The following is a 13533-nucleotide window of genomic DNA, read 5'->3' as shown; positions in this document are numbered from 1 at the left end:
TTGACGACGTCGTATAATCGTGAAATTTGTCAAGCAATGATTTTCCATAGCAGAAAATAGTGGACTTTCAATCGTGATTATTAAAGCTACCTCGTCAAAATACGCACTATCAGTTTTAGATGCTTTCTGTGGCATTCAACATCGCATTCCCCAAAAAATTTTTCTGCCAGAGATTTAGTGATACTGCACTAAAACTACCTTCACTGTATTGACCAAAATTCTACTTTATTTAACTGGTTTTACTTATCACAAATGGAGCTGCTAAAATCTGGCCTAAAAATTTTTTGTTGATATACTTTCACGTCAAACTAGGTGGACCGCTAAGCGAAACAATTGTATAATGATAATCCGTTTGAATTAAGGTTAGCGACAAGCTAGCACACATAGCGCCATTCCTGTGACCCTTTTTTGTATTCCTTTGAGTGATTTAAAGTTACGACAGTGTGCCGCATTTCTGTCAAGTTTACGTAAGCAATTTTTAATGTTGAGTACATTCTGATACGCCTGTGTCTATTCGTTACATGCCGACGAATGTTGCAGTGGAAAGTATCCAGTTTCCACAGCTCAGCACAACCTAAAACATGTTGTCCAAATCTGTGATTCGCGACGCTTTCCTATGTAGCATAGCCCTATTGAATGTCGAGATATTTTGTTCTGTCCAAAGTTATAAGCTTATTTTATGTGAAAGTACAGTAATATGATTTTTTAAATATGTATTCCTGAAAAGGGACCCTACGGTTCATTAGTGCTACGGGCCCTGTGCGACTTTGCCCTAGTGTTGACTGTTTGTTCACTTTCCAGATATGTTCTTTTAATTGTGTTACCTTCGAAGGAGGACTCATTGAAGTCAATTCGTTCTTTCCTTTGGTCCAAACATTCCTCCATTTCTCCCCCAGTGAGACTGCAATTTCCGCCCGAGGGATGGGGGGGGGGAGGGGGGGGGGGCAAACTAGGCCCACTCGTCCATTGGGTTGATGACTTTGATTAAACTTGTCACAGTGTAAGCAAAGCAGCTCAGCATCAGCTGTGAGGTAATACACAAAGAGAGGTAGAGGTTTAGTGTACGATCGTTAATTGTCTGTGTTTATTACTCTACGTTAGTATTTTTTTGTGACATATATTTTATTTCAAATACTTTTTTGTTAAGATTGTGATTTCCAGTTTAGGAATTGGCGACACTAGTTCTGAGGCTGCTTCGAGATCTTCTTTACGTGTATGAAATAGCATCCTTCCTTATAACGCTAAAGTATTGAATTGCGTTATTGAACAATTGAAAATCCAGGATGGAATGTAAAAATGTTATGAAAAGGATAGTTGCTACTCATCATATAGCCGAGATGCTGAGTCTCAGATAGGCATAACAAAAAGATTGTCAGAAAGTCAGTTTTCGGCCAACAAGGCCTTCGTCGAAAATAGACAACATACACACACTTACGCAAACCCAACACACACACACATGACCACAGTGTCTGGCTGCTTGAGTATAAGGAAAAATGTGGTCACAGAGAAACACTACCAGACAGCAGAATATCAGTCATAGATTAAAAATGCAAACTGAAGAGCAGAAAAAAGATCCAATAAGTTTCCCAATGGTTGGCAGACTCCTGGTACAGTCAGTGACACCAACATGACGATTGATGAAACTTATTCGTGCCGAGAGACTGCGCCGCGTCAACGCCACCAGTGAAGTAGTGTTGAAACACAAGTGAACTGATATTAGGGGATAAAGATACCTACAGTTGTTCACATGAAGGGACTTCTCAAAATCTTTTGTTTGTTTCCATTAGTTCTCTGACGTACAGTTGTTTTGTTAGCACTTGTTGTGACAATTTCTTGTGAGACTTAAGCCTAGTTTACACGATGACACTAGGTTGCATGCAACTGCGCTGCTGGCCACAGCGCAGGCGCTCCACGCATTTGCGCAACTCGTTGGTGAAACTGAACACTTTCGGCGTGTTCCAACTTTGGCGACACTAGCTGCACGAGTTTTGAGGTTATGTGTGTTCGTAGGGGAGCGGAAAATAACGTTCGCTTTTTAGATATCTATGCTTTGCATAGGTGTTGTGGGATTTCAGTGATGCTGATAACAAAAATAAGCAACATATTGTTGCCGCTGAGACCGTCATGTGCGATAATAACATCGATGGTTTGACAATATTTCAGCTTCAAGGCAAAATTTATTGAGTTAGGAGCACATATACAACCGAATTAAGAAAAATACAAAAAAGTGTAATTCTAGCTGTGGCAATGCTCTCGTCTACAAGACTAAAATCCCATCGTTCGAGTTGGCCAACTCTTTGTTAAGGAATATTGTTGACAGGAGGGAAGGCTATACAAATACAAGAAGCTGCATTCTTCATTGGATACTCATCTATTTAAAACGTCGCTGCAGTGCTTCCCATTCACATGTTAGAATTTTGAAATATTGCCACTGTACAGATCTATTTTCAAGAGAGTAGTTTGCAAACCATTCATTTCTTAATACGGCCTGCTTCGAATTACTGCTGTTAATGTTAATAATTATTACCGTACTGTTAATAATTATTAGGCCTAGTGTTAACGAAAAAGCGTCATCACCAACTAAAACCGCATCTTATAGCATGCCGAGTGATCTCGATTGTAATGCATGCAATGTGATATGTAATTTCGGTTCTGGCGACAGTGCTTCATGCATTACAATATCTTCATTCCTTATCGCATAATTAACTCTAGTTCTGGTGACATTCTAAGACAATTAAAATAACTTCTTGGATCTACCGTTATAAATTATTTCAGCAAGGATGCTGAGCAACCGAGCTGACGTCTTTTCTTCATCCAGTCACGAATCGAAACACGTTTCTTAATGTTTTATTGTGCAGCGATTCCACGCAACAAGTTTCAACTCCATCACAACTCCTGCGACTTGCAGCTGCCAAAACTTTCATTTCAGACACGACTCAGGAACCCACAAAACGACGAAACTGAAGTGTATACTGGTTTTGCCGTGTCTAGTCAAATATGAAACAATTTGCGTGCGACTCATTCCACGCAACTAATGGCGCAACCCAATGTCGTCGTGTAAACTAGGCTTTAGTGTGTTACGGAAACCTATATTTCACAAATCAGCGTGCAGTGCAGTGGACTTGCCAATTTCCTTTTGGAAGGGAATTTGCCTATGATAACTACCGGTGACCGTTTTGAAGGTTTCCACCATCGTTTCACACGTAACACACAGAATCTCACAAGTTTGGTGTTGGTTTGATTGAGATCTTGTCAGTCGCGTGCCGGTACTGTTCAAATGAAGAAAGTTTTCTCACAGTCAAGTGGAGATGACTTTGAGTATGAAGAAACGATAGAGCACCCGAGTTGCCCCGAATTGCTAAAACAGCGGGCGTGAGTACGCTGACAGCTGCACGTAGCCTACGCCGCTCAGCGGTTCACGCTTTCTCAGTTCCGCGTAATGTCATTGCACTGTTTACCGCGAATACTTGCCGTGTCTCCTCGCACGTCTCGCGCACACCGTGTTTAACGTTATTCTACCACCTTCCTGTCGCCGGTGGTCAAGATCACCTTCAATATTTGGTAATAAAGAAAATATGAAACAAATGATTTTTGTTATGGTGCAATTGTTCATTGTTATGTACCTCGACCAACAAATGCAGGCCAGGAAAGAATAATTTTCACTTGTCAGTTAATGATCTTCCGCTTTCATTTATATGAATGGTCAAGGCTGTGTTCTAGCAAAGTGGGCACCCAACAGTCTCTTAGCAGTCCCCCGAGATACTGTCACGAACTTTTCCATATATTCGTGTGTGAAGAAACCTAACAAATTAGTGTTTCTGAGCATTGTTGACGCTAGTTTAAAAATGCTGACGTCCATAGAGCATGCTGGTAAATTGCTAGCACAGTTTTTTTGGCCGTAACTCGACGGCAGACAGGTCATATATATTGTCCTTTTTTTCATCATAATCACTACACTCCAAACTGCTTATCAGTTACCCAAGTGACAATTACACTTAAGAGACAATCCTTCCATTTCACAAAGGGAAGATGTTCAGTAGATGTGAACAAGGGAAACATTTTCAATATGGTCACCCGATGCCCAAGAGGATATCTCAGCCAACAGTACAACTGAGCGTTTACATTGGCAGCTGAATTACTTAGAGTAGTTGTTCTAATTGAACACCATACACAGTGTAGGCTATTAATAGTAAGTCTGTTGAAATTTTAGTGTGTCTTGCAGTACATAAAGACAATTTACAATACTGAGCACTCAGGGCTACTTCCCCTGCCTGCATCGTTTTATCTCCTTCACAGGTCACGTGTTTTCTTTGCTTGGTTGGTAATAATTCATCACCACCAACCTAGATGATTGGCAGAAAATTCTTTTACCAACTGTATCAGAAATTTGTTGCTGATAACAGAAATATGGAAATCTCAATCCTAACCACAAACAATTTGGAATTGAAATTTCGTGGTCTGGCCTGATCAGAAACCCTGAAATCCAAGCTTACTTCTCAGTGATAGATATGAGCGGCAGTATGGGAGATTTGACAGCAAGCTACATGGACATTATCAGACATATTTTGAAATAATTTGGGACCATAAGTTCATTGCTTTATTTGTATAATAATTAAGTGAAAAGAGGAAAATGTGGAAAATAGCAAACTAAACTATCAATGAATTGGAACCCACAGTAAGGAGTGACATACTAGATAAGGGAGAAACCCGAAGCAATTTTTATTAATCTTTTCCTCTTTTTCTTTGCAGGGCATGGCCTTTACCCTACAAGAAAGACAACAGTTAGGGATTCATGGACTATTACCCCCGAGAATTAAAACTCAGGAGGAGCAGATGGAGCTGTGCATGCTTAATGTACAACGCTATCCAGATGATCTGAACAAGTATATTTACCTCATGGGACTCCAGGTGAGTGAAGATTTACAAAAACTGAGTTATATGCCACTCAGATGTAGACAAAACACATTTTACAATGTAAGATATAATTCTGTACTTTAGCTGTCCAGCAAAGTGATCTCATGCTAGATATTTCTTGAATTAAGACCATAGTTACTTTCCTTTTTGTGGTACATGTCATTATATCACTTCACTAATACTTTACTGTACCCAATAACAATGGATACAGTGCATTACTGCTTGTGATGGGTCCTGTTTTCGAAGTTGTTTGAGCATGATGCTTGTTTTCAGTGTAGTGTTTCATTTGCCATGAAACAGACTAAAATTTCTAAAGGATATCGCATAAGGTTATCAAGGATTGCATCAATATTCACTTAATTTCAAATCTAATAGATGAGTTTTCATTCTTCAGGTACTGTCCATATAACAGAAACAAACAGAACTAGTTATGAGAACTCATATTTCTGAGTATCCTTTCAAATTTTTAAATTATTTTTATTTTTTATTTATGCAAAACTCAAGAAGAAGAGATTGAAATCAGAAGAGGCCAGATACTATTGCTATAAGTAAAATAATGTTACATGGTTTGAAAAAAAAAATTGCTTATGTTGTGCATTGTCCTGTATCATAATTACCAGTTTACCATCATTTCTATTAACTGCATAACAACAAGTGTTGTAGTTATATGGTACAGTATTAATGAATTTGTTAAACTGGACCAAGTATGTAATAAATAATTGTTTTTTGATACCTCAACAGGACCGAAATGAGAAACTGTTTTACCGGTTCTTATCAGAAAATGTGCAAACAATGATGCCAATAGTATACACACCAACTGTAGGCCTAGCCTGCCAGAATTATGGTCTCATATACAGGAGGCCACGTGGTTTATTTATTACTATTCATGATAAAGGACATGTCTATGAAATTCTGAAGAACTGGTAAGAGCACACACATTACTTATTATGTGAACTGGTTTATGTATACTAGTAAACTTATATCTTCCTTCAATTGAAGTTTTTGTTTGATATATGTTAAGTTATATAGATCGTTTTATCCATTCCTCAGGCCTGAGTCTGACGTCAGAGCTATTGTAGTTACTGATGGAGAGAGAATTTTGGGTCTCGGTGACTTAGGGGCTTATGGAATGGGTATTCCAGTAGGCAAGCTGGCACTTTATACTGCACTAGCTGGAATTAAACCTCACCAATGCTTGCCAATTACACTGGATGTAGGGACCAATACACAGGTATGTCTAATAATATGCAGATGACTGACTCAAGATTCTTGATCTTATGTCTTGTGTGAACAACTTTTATGTGTTTACTGTGATGACTATTCCAGAAACTTCTCGATGATCCTCTCTACATTGGTCTGAGGCATAAGAGAATCACAGGGAAAGAATATGATGACTTTGTAGATGAATTCATGCAAGCTGTTGTGAAGCGATATGGTCAAAACACACTTATACAGGTAATTTGGTAGTCTTTTAAGTATGTTACTTTGGGCAACAATTTTTATGATAAAATTTAAAATAGATCATACTAAATTACTTTTTCTCACTAATGTGATACGTTGCAATTTACTGCTACCAAAATTGTTTTTATTAATATTATTTTGCAATGTAGTAAAGTACAGGTTATACGAGGGCAGTTCAATAAGTAATGCAACACATTTTCTTTCTGAAACAGGGGTTGTTTTATTCAGCATTGAAATACACCAGGTTATTCCCCAATCTTTTAGCTACACAACACTATTTTTCAACGTAATCTCCATTCAATGCTACGTCCTTACGCCACCTTGAAATGAGGGCCTGTATGCCTGCACGGTACCATTCCACTGGTCAACGTTGGAGCCAACGTCGTACTGCATCAATAACTTCTTCATCATCCGCGTAGTGCCTCCCACGGATTGCGTCCTTCATTGGGCCAAACATATGGAAATCCGACGGTGCGAGATTGGGGCTGTAGGGTGCATGAGGAAGAACAGTCCACTGAAGTTTTGTGAGCTCCTCTCGGGTTCGAAGACTTGTGTGAGGTCTTGCGTTGTCATGAAGAAGGAGAAGTTCGTTCAGATTTTTGTGACTACGAACACGCTGAAGTCGTTTCTTCAATTTCTGAAGAGTAGCACAATACACTTCAGAGTTGATCGTTTGACCATGGGGAAGGACATCGAACAGAATAACCCCTTCAGCGTCCCAGAAGACTGTAACCATGACTTTACCAGCTGAGGGTATGGCTTTAAACTTTTTCTTGGTAGGGGAGTGGGTGTGGCGCCACTCCATTGATTGCTGTTTTGTTTCAGGTTCGAAGTGATGAACCCATGTTTCATCGCCTGTAGCAATCTTTGACAAGAAATTGTCACCCTCAGCCACATGACGAGCAAGCAATTCCGCACAGATGGTTCTCCTTTGCTCTTTATGGTGTTCGGTTAGACAACGAGGGACCCAGTGGGAACAAACCTTTGAATATCCCAACTGGTGAACAATTGTGACAGCACTACCAACAGAGATGTCAAGTTGAGCACTGAGTTGTTTGATGGTGATCCGTCGATCATCTCGAACGAGTGTGTTCGCACGCTCCGCCACTGCAGGAGTCACAGCTGTGCACGGTCGGCCCGCACGCGGGAGATCGGACAGTCTTGCTTGACCTGGCGGCGATGATGACACGCACTTTGCCCAACGACTCACCGTGCTTTTGTCCACTGCCAGATCACCGTAGACATTCTGCAAGCGCCTATAAATATCTGAGATGCCCTGGTTTTCTGCCAAAAAAAACTCGATCACTGCCCGTTGTTTGCAACGCACATCCGTTACAGACGCCATTTTAACAGCTCCGTACAGCGCTGCCACCTGTCGGAAGTCAATGAAACTATACAAGATGAAGCGGTAATGTTCGAAAATATTCCACAAGACATTTCCGGTTTTTTTCAACCAAAATTGGCCGAGAAAAAAAATGTGTTGCATTACTTATTGAACTGCCCTCGTAGTACAGTCATTTACAAACTAAAAATTTTGCTCCTGCCCTTGCCTCAATAGATAAGCCTATTGCTGAAGAATAGTTTAAAACATAGAATCTTCAAAACTACTGTTACATTATAATTTTACTGATTATATAATACCATTTGGATGGACTCATTATAATTATGTCAAACATTTTCCTCTCTCAACATTTGGTATGTTTTTCCTTATGTTGTTGCAGTTCGAAGACTTTGCAAACAGCAATGCCTTCCGCTTCCTTGAAAAGTACAGGGACAGATATTGCACATTCAATGATGACATCCAAGGGACAGCATCTGTAGCAGTGGCAGGTTTGCTGGCTTCACTTCGGGTCACAAAGACACGTCTTTCTGATCACACCATACTATTCCAGGGTGCTGGTGAGGTAAATTAACATATGTTCATAATTTTTACACATTAAGAAACATAATTAAAAATGTACATATAGCAGTCTTTATTTTCAAAACTTGATCAATTTCAAGAAATTCTTAAGTTTGAACTCTATACAAACTTCTAAGAAATGTATTGTTTTGTTGTATTATTACATAAAGCTTCATGTAAACATAGTAGGAAAGTTCTAATAGAACATAAATTATTTAGGAATAAAGGAGACCACTCACCAAATAGCAAAATGCTGAGTCATTGACAGCAGAATGAGTTAACGAGGTTTCTATGTGAATGAGGTTTGTATGTGTTGGTTTGTTTGTACTGTGGCTCAAGAGAGGATTAATTCTGAAAGCTAGCAAGTTTTCCTCGGTTTTGTGTGTTCCTGTTGATGACTCATTGCTACCACTTTTCAGTGAGTGGTCTCCTTTACTCCTAAATTATTTAAAACTTTATGTTCAGAAATTTTTTAGAAGAACTGTGATATTCTTTCTAGATCATTGACATGTAGTAAAAACAAAAGTAAACAAAGAACAGAACTTATGGGGTTGCCATTTTGATGGTCTCTAACATGGGATATGTAATATGGAGAAATACAACTAATACTCCAGAACTAAGCTACATCTAAATTGTAATCAAATTATTTTTTAATGGGCGTGAAAATCTTAACCATTCTATTTTTACATGAGCACAAGTGCAAAAATAGTTTTAAAAATTGTCACCACTGAAACATTACACAGTTAAAGAATTATTTCCGTAGGCCTCTCTTGGAATAGCTGGGCTCTGTGTGATGGCAATGCAGAAGGAAGGAACATCACTTCAAGATGCAAGAGACAGAATCTGGATGGTGGACTCCAAAGGTCTGATTGTGAAAGATAGACCAGAAGGTGGAGTTACAGGACACAAAGTGGAGTATGCAAAGAATCATCAGCCCATCAAAAATCTGGAAGATATAGTCAAAACAATACGCCCTACTGTTCTCATAGGTAACTATTGTCTTTAAACATTCTGGGACTTGAAAGGTACTTCAATATTTTGTATGACTTGATATTTAGTTAGTACAAATGACATTTATCAGTTCAGCTGTCTCCTTACTCTTCAGGTAATTTTTCATTGTTAAGGAACTGGATACTGTTATTTAATATCTATGTGACTTAAAATTTGTTTAAGGTTAACAATTTCAATTTTAGTGGAAACAGATTCTGCATGCAAGTGGCCACAAATGGCGAAGTAAACAGCTATGGTTGACAGCATCAGTGGTCTTTTGTTTGTGGCTCTGATTACGATCTTCATGCATATACTTCAATATCTGGTAGTTCATCAGCCATGCTGTTTAATACTTTAATAATCACTGTACAGTAAGTGCACAAGGCAGAAATAGTTAACAAAACATTTTATGGTGCTTACTTCTTGACACATAAGAAGACAATGCTGAGAAACTAAATACAATGGAGTCTTAGTCACACATATACATAGCATATGTATTCCAGCTCTTGTGCTCACTAATGCCTGTTCCTTGCTAGGTTAAAGAATGCCAAGTAATTTTAAACAAAGCGAACAACTTTCTCATACAAATGCCTCCACTCACTAGTAGGTTGAAATGGTTACTTTTAGATGTATAATTACAGTTGATGAAATTCCAGATAAATGAAGCTCCATGATCTGAAATACATTTCTGTGTTCTCAATTTGAAAACAGTTACAGAAGATGTGCACAGTAGGTGGAAGAAAGTATAGGTCACACTCTCTTGCAAGAAGTGTGGTAGAAGTGATCCACAAAACTACCATCAAGCATCTTTGACACCAGTTTGTTGTATTTTAGAATATATTCTGAGCTTAAACATAATGAGGTATTTGAAACATAATGAACACCTCCATGACAACCAGCATGGGTTCTGAAAACATCAGTGATATGAAACCCAATTCACACTTTTCTCGCATGACATACTGAAAGCTTTGGATCAAGGCAGTCAGACAGATGCAGTATTTCTTTATTTCCTAAAATCATTTGAATCAGTACCACACCTATACTTACTATCAAAAGTATGTTTGAGTTTGGTACTTAATGACATTTGTGATTGGACTGATGACTTTCCGGTAGGGAGGATGGGAGTCATCAACAGATATAGAAGTAACTTCGCATATGACTCAGGGAAATTTGTTGGGACTCTTGATGTTATGTTGTATATTAATGACCTAGCAGACTGTGTTATCATAACCTCAAACTTTTTGCAGATGATGCAGTTATCTATAATGAAATATTGTCTGAAAGAAGCGACATAAATATGCAATCAGATATTGATAAGATTTCAAAGTGGTGCAGAGATTGGCAATGTTCTTTAAATGTTAAGAAATTTAAAATCGTGCACTTCACAAAATGGAAAAAAAACTAGGATCCCATGACTGTAGTGTCAATGAGTTACAGTTGGAATCTGTCAACTTGTACAAATTCCTCGGTTTAACTCTTTGTAGGGATATGAAGCAGGCTGATCACATAACCTGTTATGAGAAAAGCAGGTGGTAGGCTTCGGTTTATTGGTAGAACAGTGGGGAAACACAAGTAGTCTTCAAAGAACATTGCTTACAAATCACTCATGTTACACATCCTACAATATTACTCAAGTCTGTGGAACCCATATCAAATAGGACTAACAGGGATATTGAATGTATGTGGAGAAGGGCAGTGTGAATGGTCACAGGTGTATTCAATCCATGGGAGAGCATCACGGAGACACTGAAGTCTCTATTGAAGATAAATGTGAACAATCCCGAGGAAGCATACATATAAAGTTTAAAGAACTGGCTTTAAATGGTGTTTAAAGGATTATACTACAACCCCTCTGTATCACCTCCATAGAGATCATGAGGGGAAGATTAGATTAACTGCAACACACATGGAGGCTTTTAAACAATCATTCTTCTCATGTTCCATATGTGAATGACATCGGAAAAACCTTAATGACTTGTACAGTGGGATGTAAACCTCTGCTGTGCACTTCAGTGGTTTGCAGATTGTAGATGTAGATGGCTATTTATAGGCTTTTGTGGCCATTGTCAGTTGCCATGACAGTTTTTTGATTTTTGCACTGCATTATCTTGTCTGTAATTGTTCTGTTGTCATCTGTAATATTTCAACCTCAATACTGGAGCAGAATGTTCTAGCATTAATGTTACAACATTTAGAAAAGATCAAGGAAGATGGAAGTAATGTGGTTTTAATATTAAATGTATGTGGTAGGCACAAAGTTAATGTTAATGTTTTCAAGTGCCTTTCTTTCTTCCTTTCTTTCTTTAAATTTACTTTTCTAATTCTCATAATTATGTAACATCTTATCTCATGACGCCTCAGTTTCTGTTTGATCCTACATAGGAATGTGAAAGGTCATACTTCAAAAATAGAAAAATGCATCTACAACTTTGTGTGATTGGTTAACATAAGTAGCAGATTAGTTTCTCAGAATGGACAATTTACAGTCATTACATTTCACATTTTCCATCCATTTCTCATAACTTATTCCACTAAAATTAAGTACCAATATTTGTTTTTAATTTGTGAGGAAATTAATAACTTTGTAATTGATTTGATTTCAAAGGTGCAGCTGCTGTTGGAGGAGTATTCACCCCAGAGCTGCTGAAAAGTTTGACAGAATTTTCAGAGCATCCAATTATATTTGCTTTGAGCAATCCAACTACAAAGGCTGAATGTACTGCTGAGGCAGCATATATAAATACAGATGTAAGTGTTTCTTGTTATCAATGTGATAAAGAGGGAAAGAATGTTTCCTTTATTAAAACAATCATGGCAAAAAGGCAATATCAAAATTTACCTTAAGGTGCATCATGGGAGAGAAGTGGGGGAGGGGGCAACAGGGTGACAAACTAATGTGAGCTGCATTTTCATGGACTATTAACACGTGAGAGCAAAATATTATGGCATATCCTATTATGCCATAGGCAAACATGAGTGACATGTCAAACTTGTTTGATTTTCAACTATGAACTTGGTTGTGCCATTTTGAAAATGGGCATGCACAATGTTAGGCTGCTGACCAAGCAGGGATTGCACTGTTGGTGAATGAGCAGGAAACTCCCCATGGAAGCCAATGAGGATGCGCCTATCACGGCTGAAGCACTGGGGCCCTGGGCAGAGGTTTCTGGACAAGTAACTGTTGCCCCATTTAGAGTTGGTGATACTAAGCAAATTAAACTTTCTTCCACTGATGGCAGTAAGGTCCCGGCAGTCTTTTCAGATAGGAAAGACAGTGCAAAGAGATATGACCACACAATGTTCCCTTCCCTGGTTACATGTGAGAAGACGGACAAGCCACATGTCTGGGAGTGAAACATTTCAACTTGTACTTGGTATGTACTGCTGCTCAGTCTACAGCTCTTCAGGCATGTAATGATCTAGGTGACATATCTGTGGCTATTGCCCTACACAAAACTTTGAACATGTTCCAAGGAATCATCTTCCTCAGAGATCTTACACTGGAAACAGATGAGGACCGGTGGACTAATCTCTAGCATTGAAGTGCTTATTTCATCAGACAGGTAAGGAAAGGACATAAGGATAATTGCACTGATACTGGTGCCTCAATCTTAGCTTTTGAAGGGAGTGTCCTTCCAGGGAAAGCGTACAGGTGTAATGCGAAACTGTGTGTCCCATTATCTATGAGGTACTTCAGAGGTTTGGGTATATTTCATCTTGCTTCATAGTGGACCCAAAACAGGGCAGCTGTGGATGATCACTCAACGAAGATAGTTGTTTTGAACATTAACCTTTGTGTGTCAACTGTGTGTAACATTTCCATGTGCATTCATCAGTTTGCCCAGTTTTCAAGGAATAACAGAAGATCCAGGAATGCCCACATCTCATGGATATGACTATAAATTATACTAATGTCATAAACATGGCCTCCTACCTCAAACTTCCCCAAACCATGTCTCCCACCACCCTCCTCTTCCATGGTTCCTGTGGTACCTTCTTCAGGAACTACTTCCCACACCCAGCTTGAGAGGCATTCTCCATCTTCAGTGTCCACTGGTGATGGGGCTCCCTCTTGGGTCCCTTTCCAAGCAACCCTTGGACTGGAGGCTCGACACCAAATTATGGCTGAATAAGCCATGACTTGTGGGTCCCAGGGCTATCCACTCTTCATCTGTCCAAGTGCTCAATGTTGATAGCTTCTTAAATGAACTTTGCCCACTAAACATTATGAAGGAAAAGAAGAAGAAGAAGAAGAAGAAGAAGAATTG

At 38.9% G+C, this 13533-nt stretch overlaps 1 protein-coding gene across 2 annotated transcripts in view; it reads left to right on the top strand.

Moving 5' to 3' along the window:
• Window positions 1-13533, top strand: part of LOC126457141 (NADP-dependent malic enzyme-like) — a 389633-nt gene that overhangs the window by 358570 nt on the left and 17530 nt on the right. For both annotated transcript variants that reach the window (XM_050093209.1, XM_050093210.1), the window contains 7 exons: window positions 4750-4908; window positions 5656-5837; window positions 5965-6145; window positions 6241-6369; window positions 8097-8279; window positions 9039-9264; window positions 11871-12013. In XM_050093209.1, coding sequence (XP_049949166.1) covers window positions 4750-4908; window positions 5656-5837; window positions 5965-6145; window positions 6241-6369; window positions 8097-8279; window positions 9039-9264; window positions 11871-12013 — 1203 coding nt within the window. The remainder of the gene's footprint in view (window positions 1-4749; window positions 4909-5655; window positions 5838-5964; window positions 6146-6240; window positions 6370-8096; window positions 8280-9038; window positions 9265-11870; window positions 12014-13533) is intronic.

This window comes from Schistocerca serialis, chromosome 2 (assembly GCF_023864345.2).
Source record: "Schistocerca serialis cubense isolate TAMUIC-IGC-003099 chromosome 2, iqSchSeri2.2, whole genome shotgun sequence".
Taxonomy (NCBI): Eukaryota; Metazoa; Arthropoda; class Insecta; order Orthoptera; family Acrididae; genus Schistocerca; species Schistocerca serialis.
The sequence above is the reverse complement of the archived record's forward strand: the minus strand, read 5'-3'. Positions and strand labels throughout refer to the sequence as shown.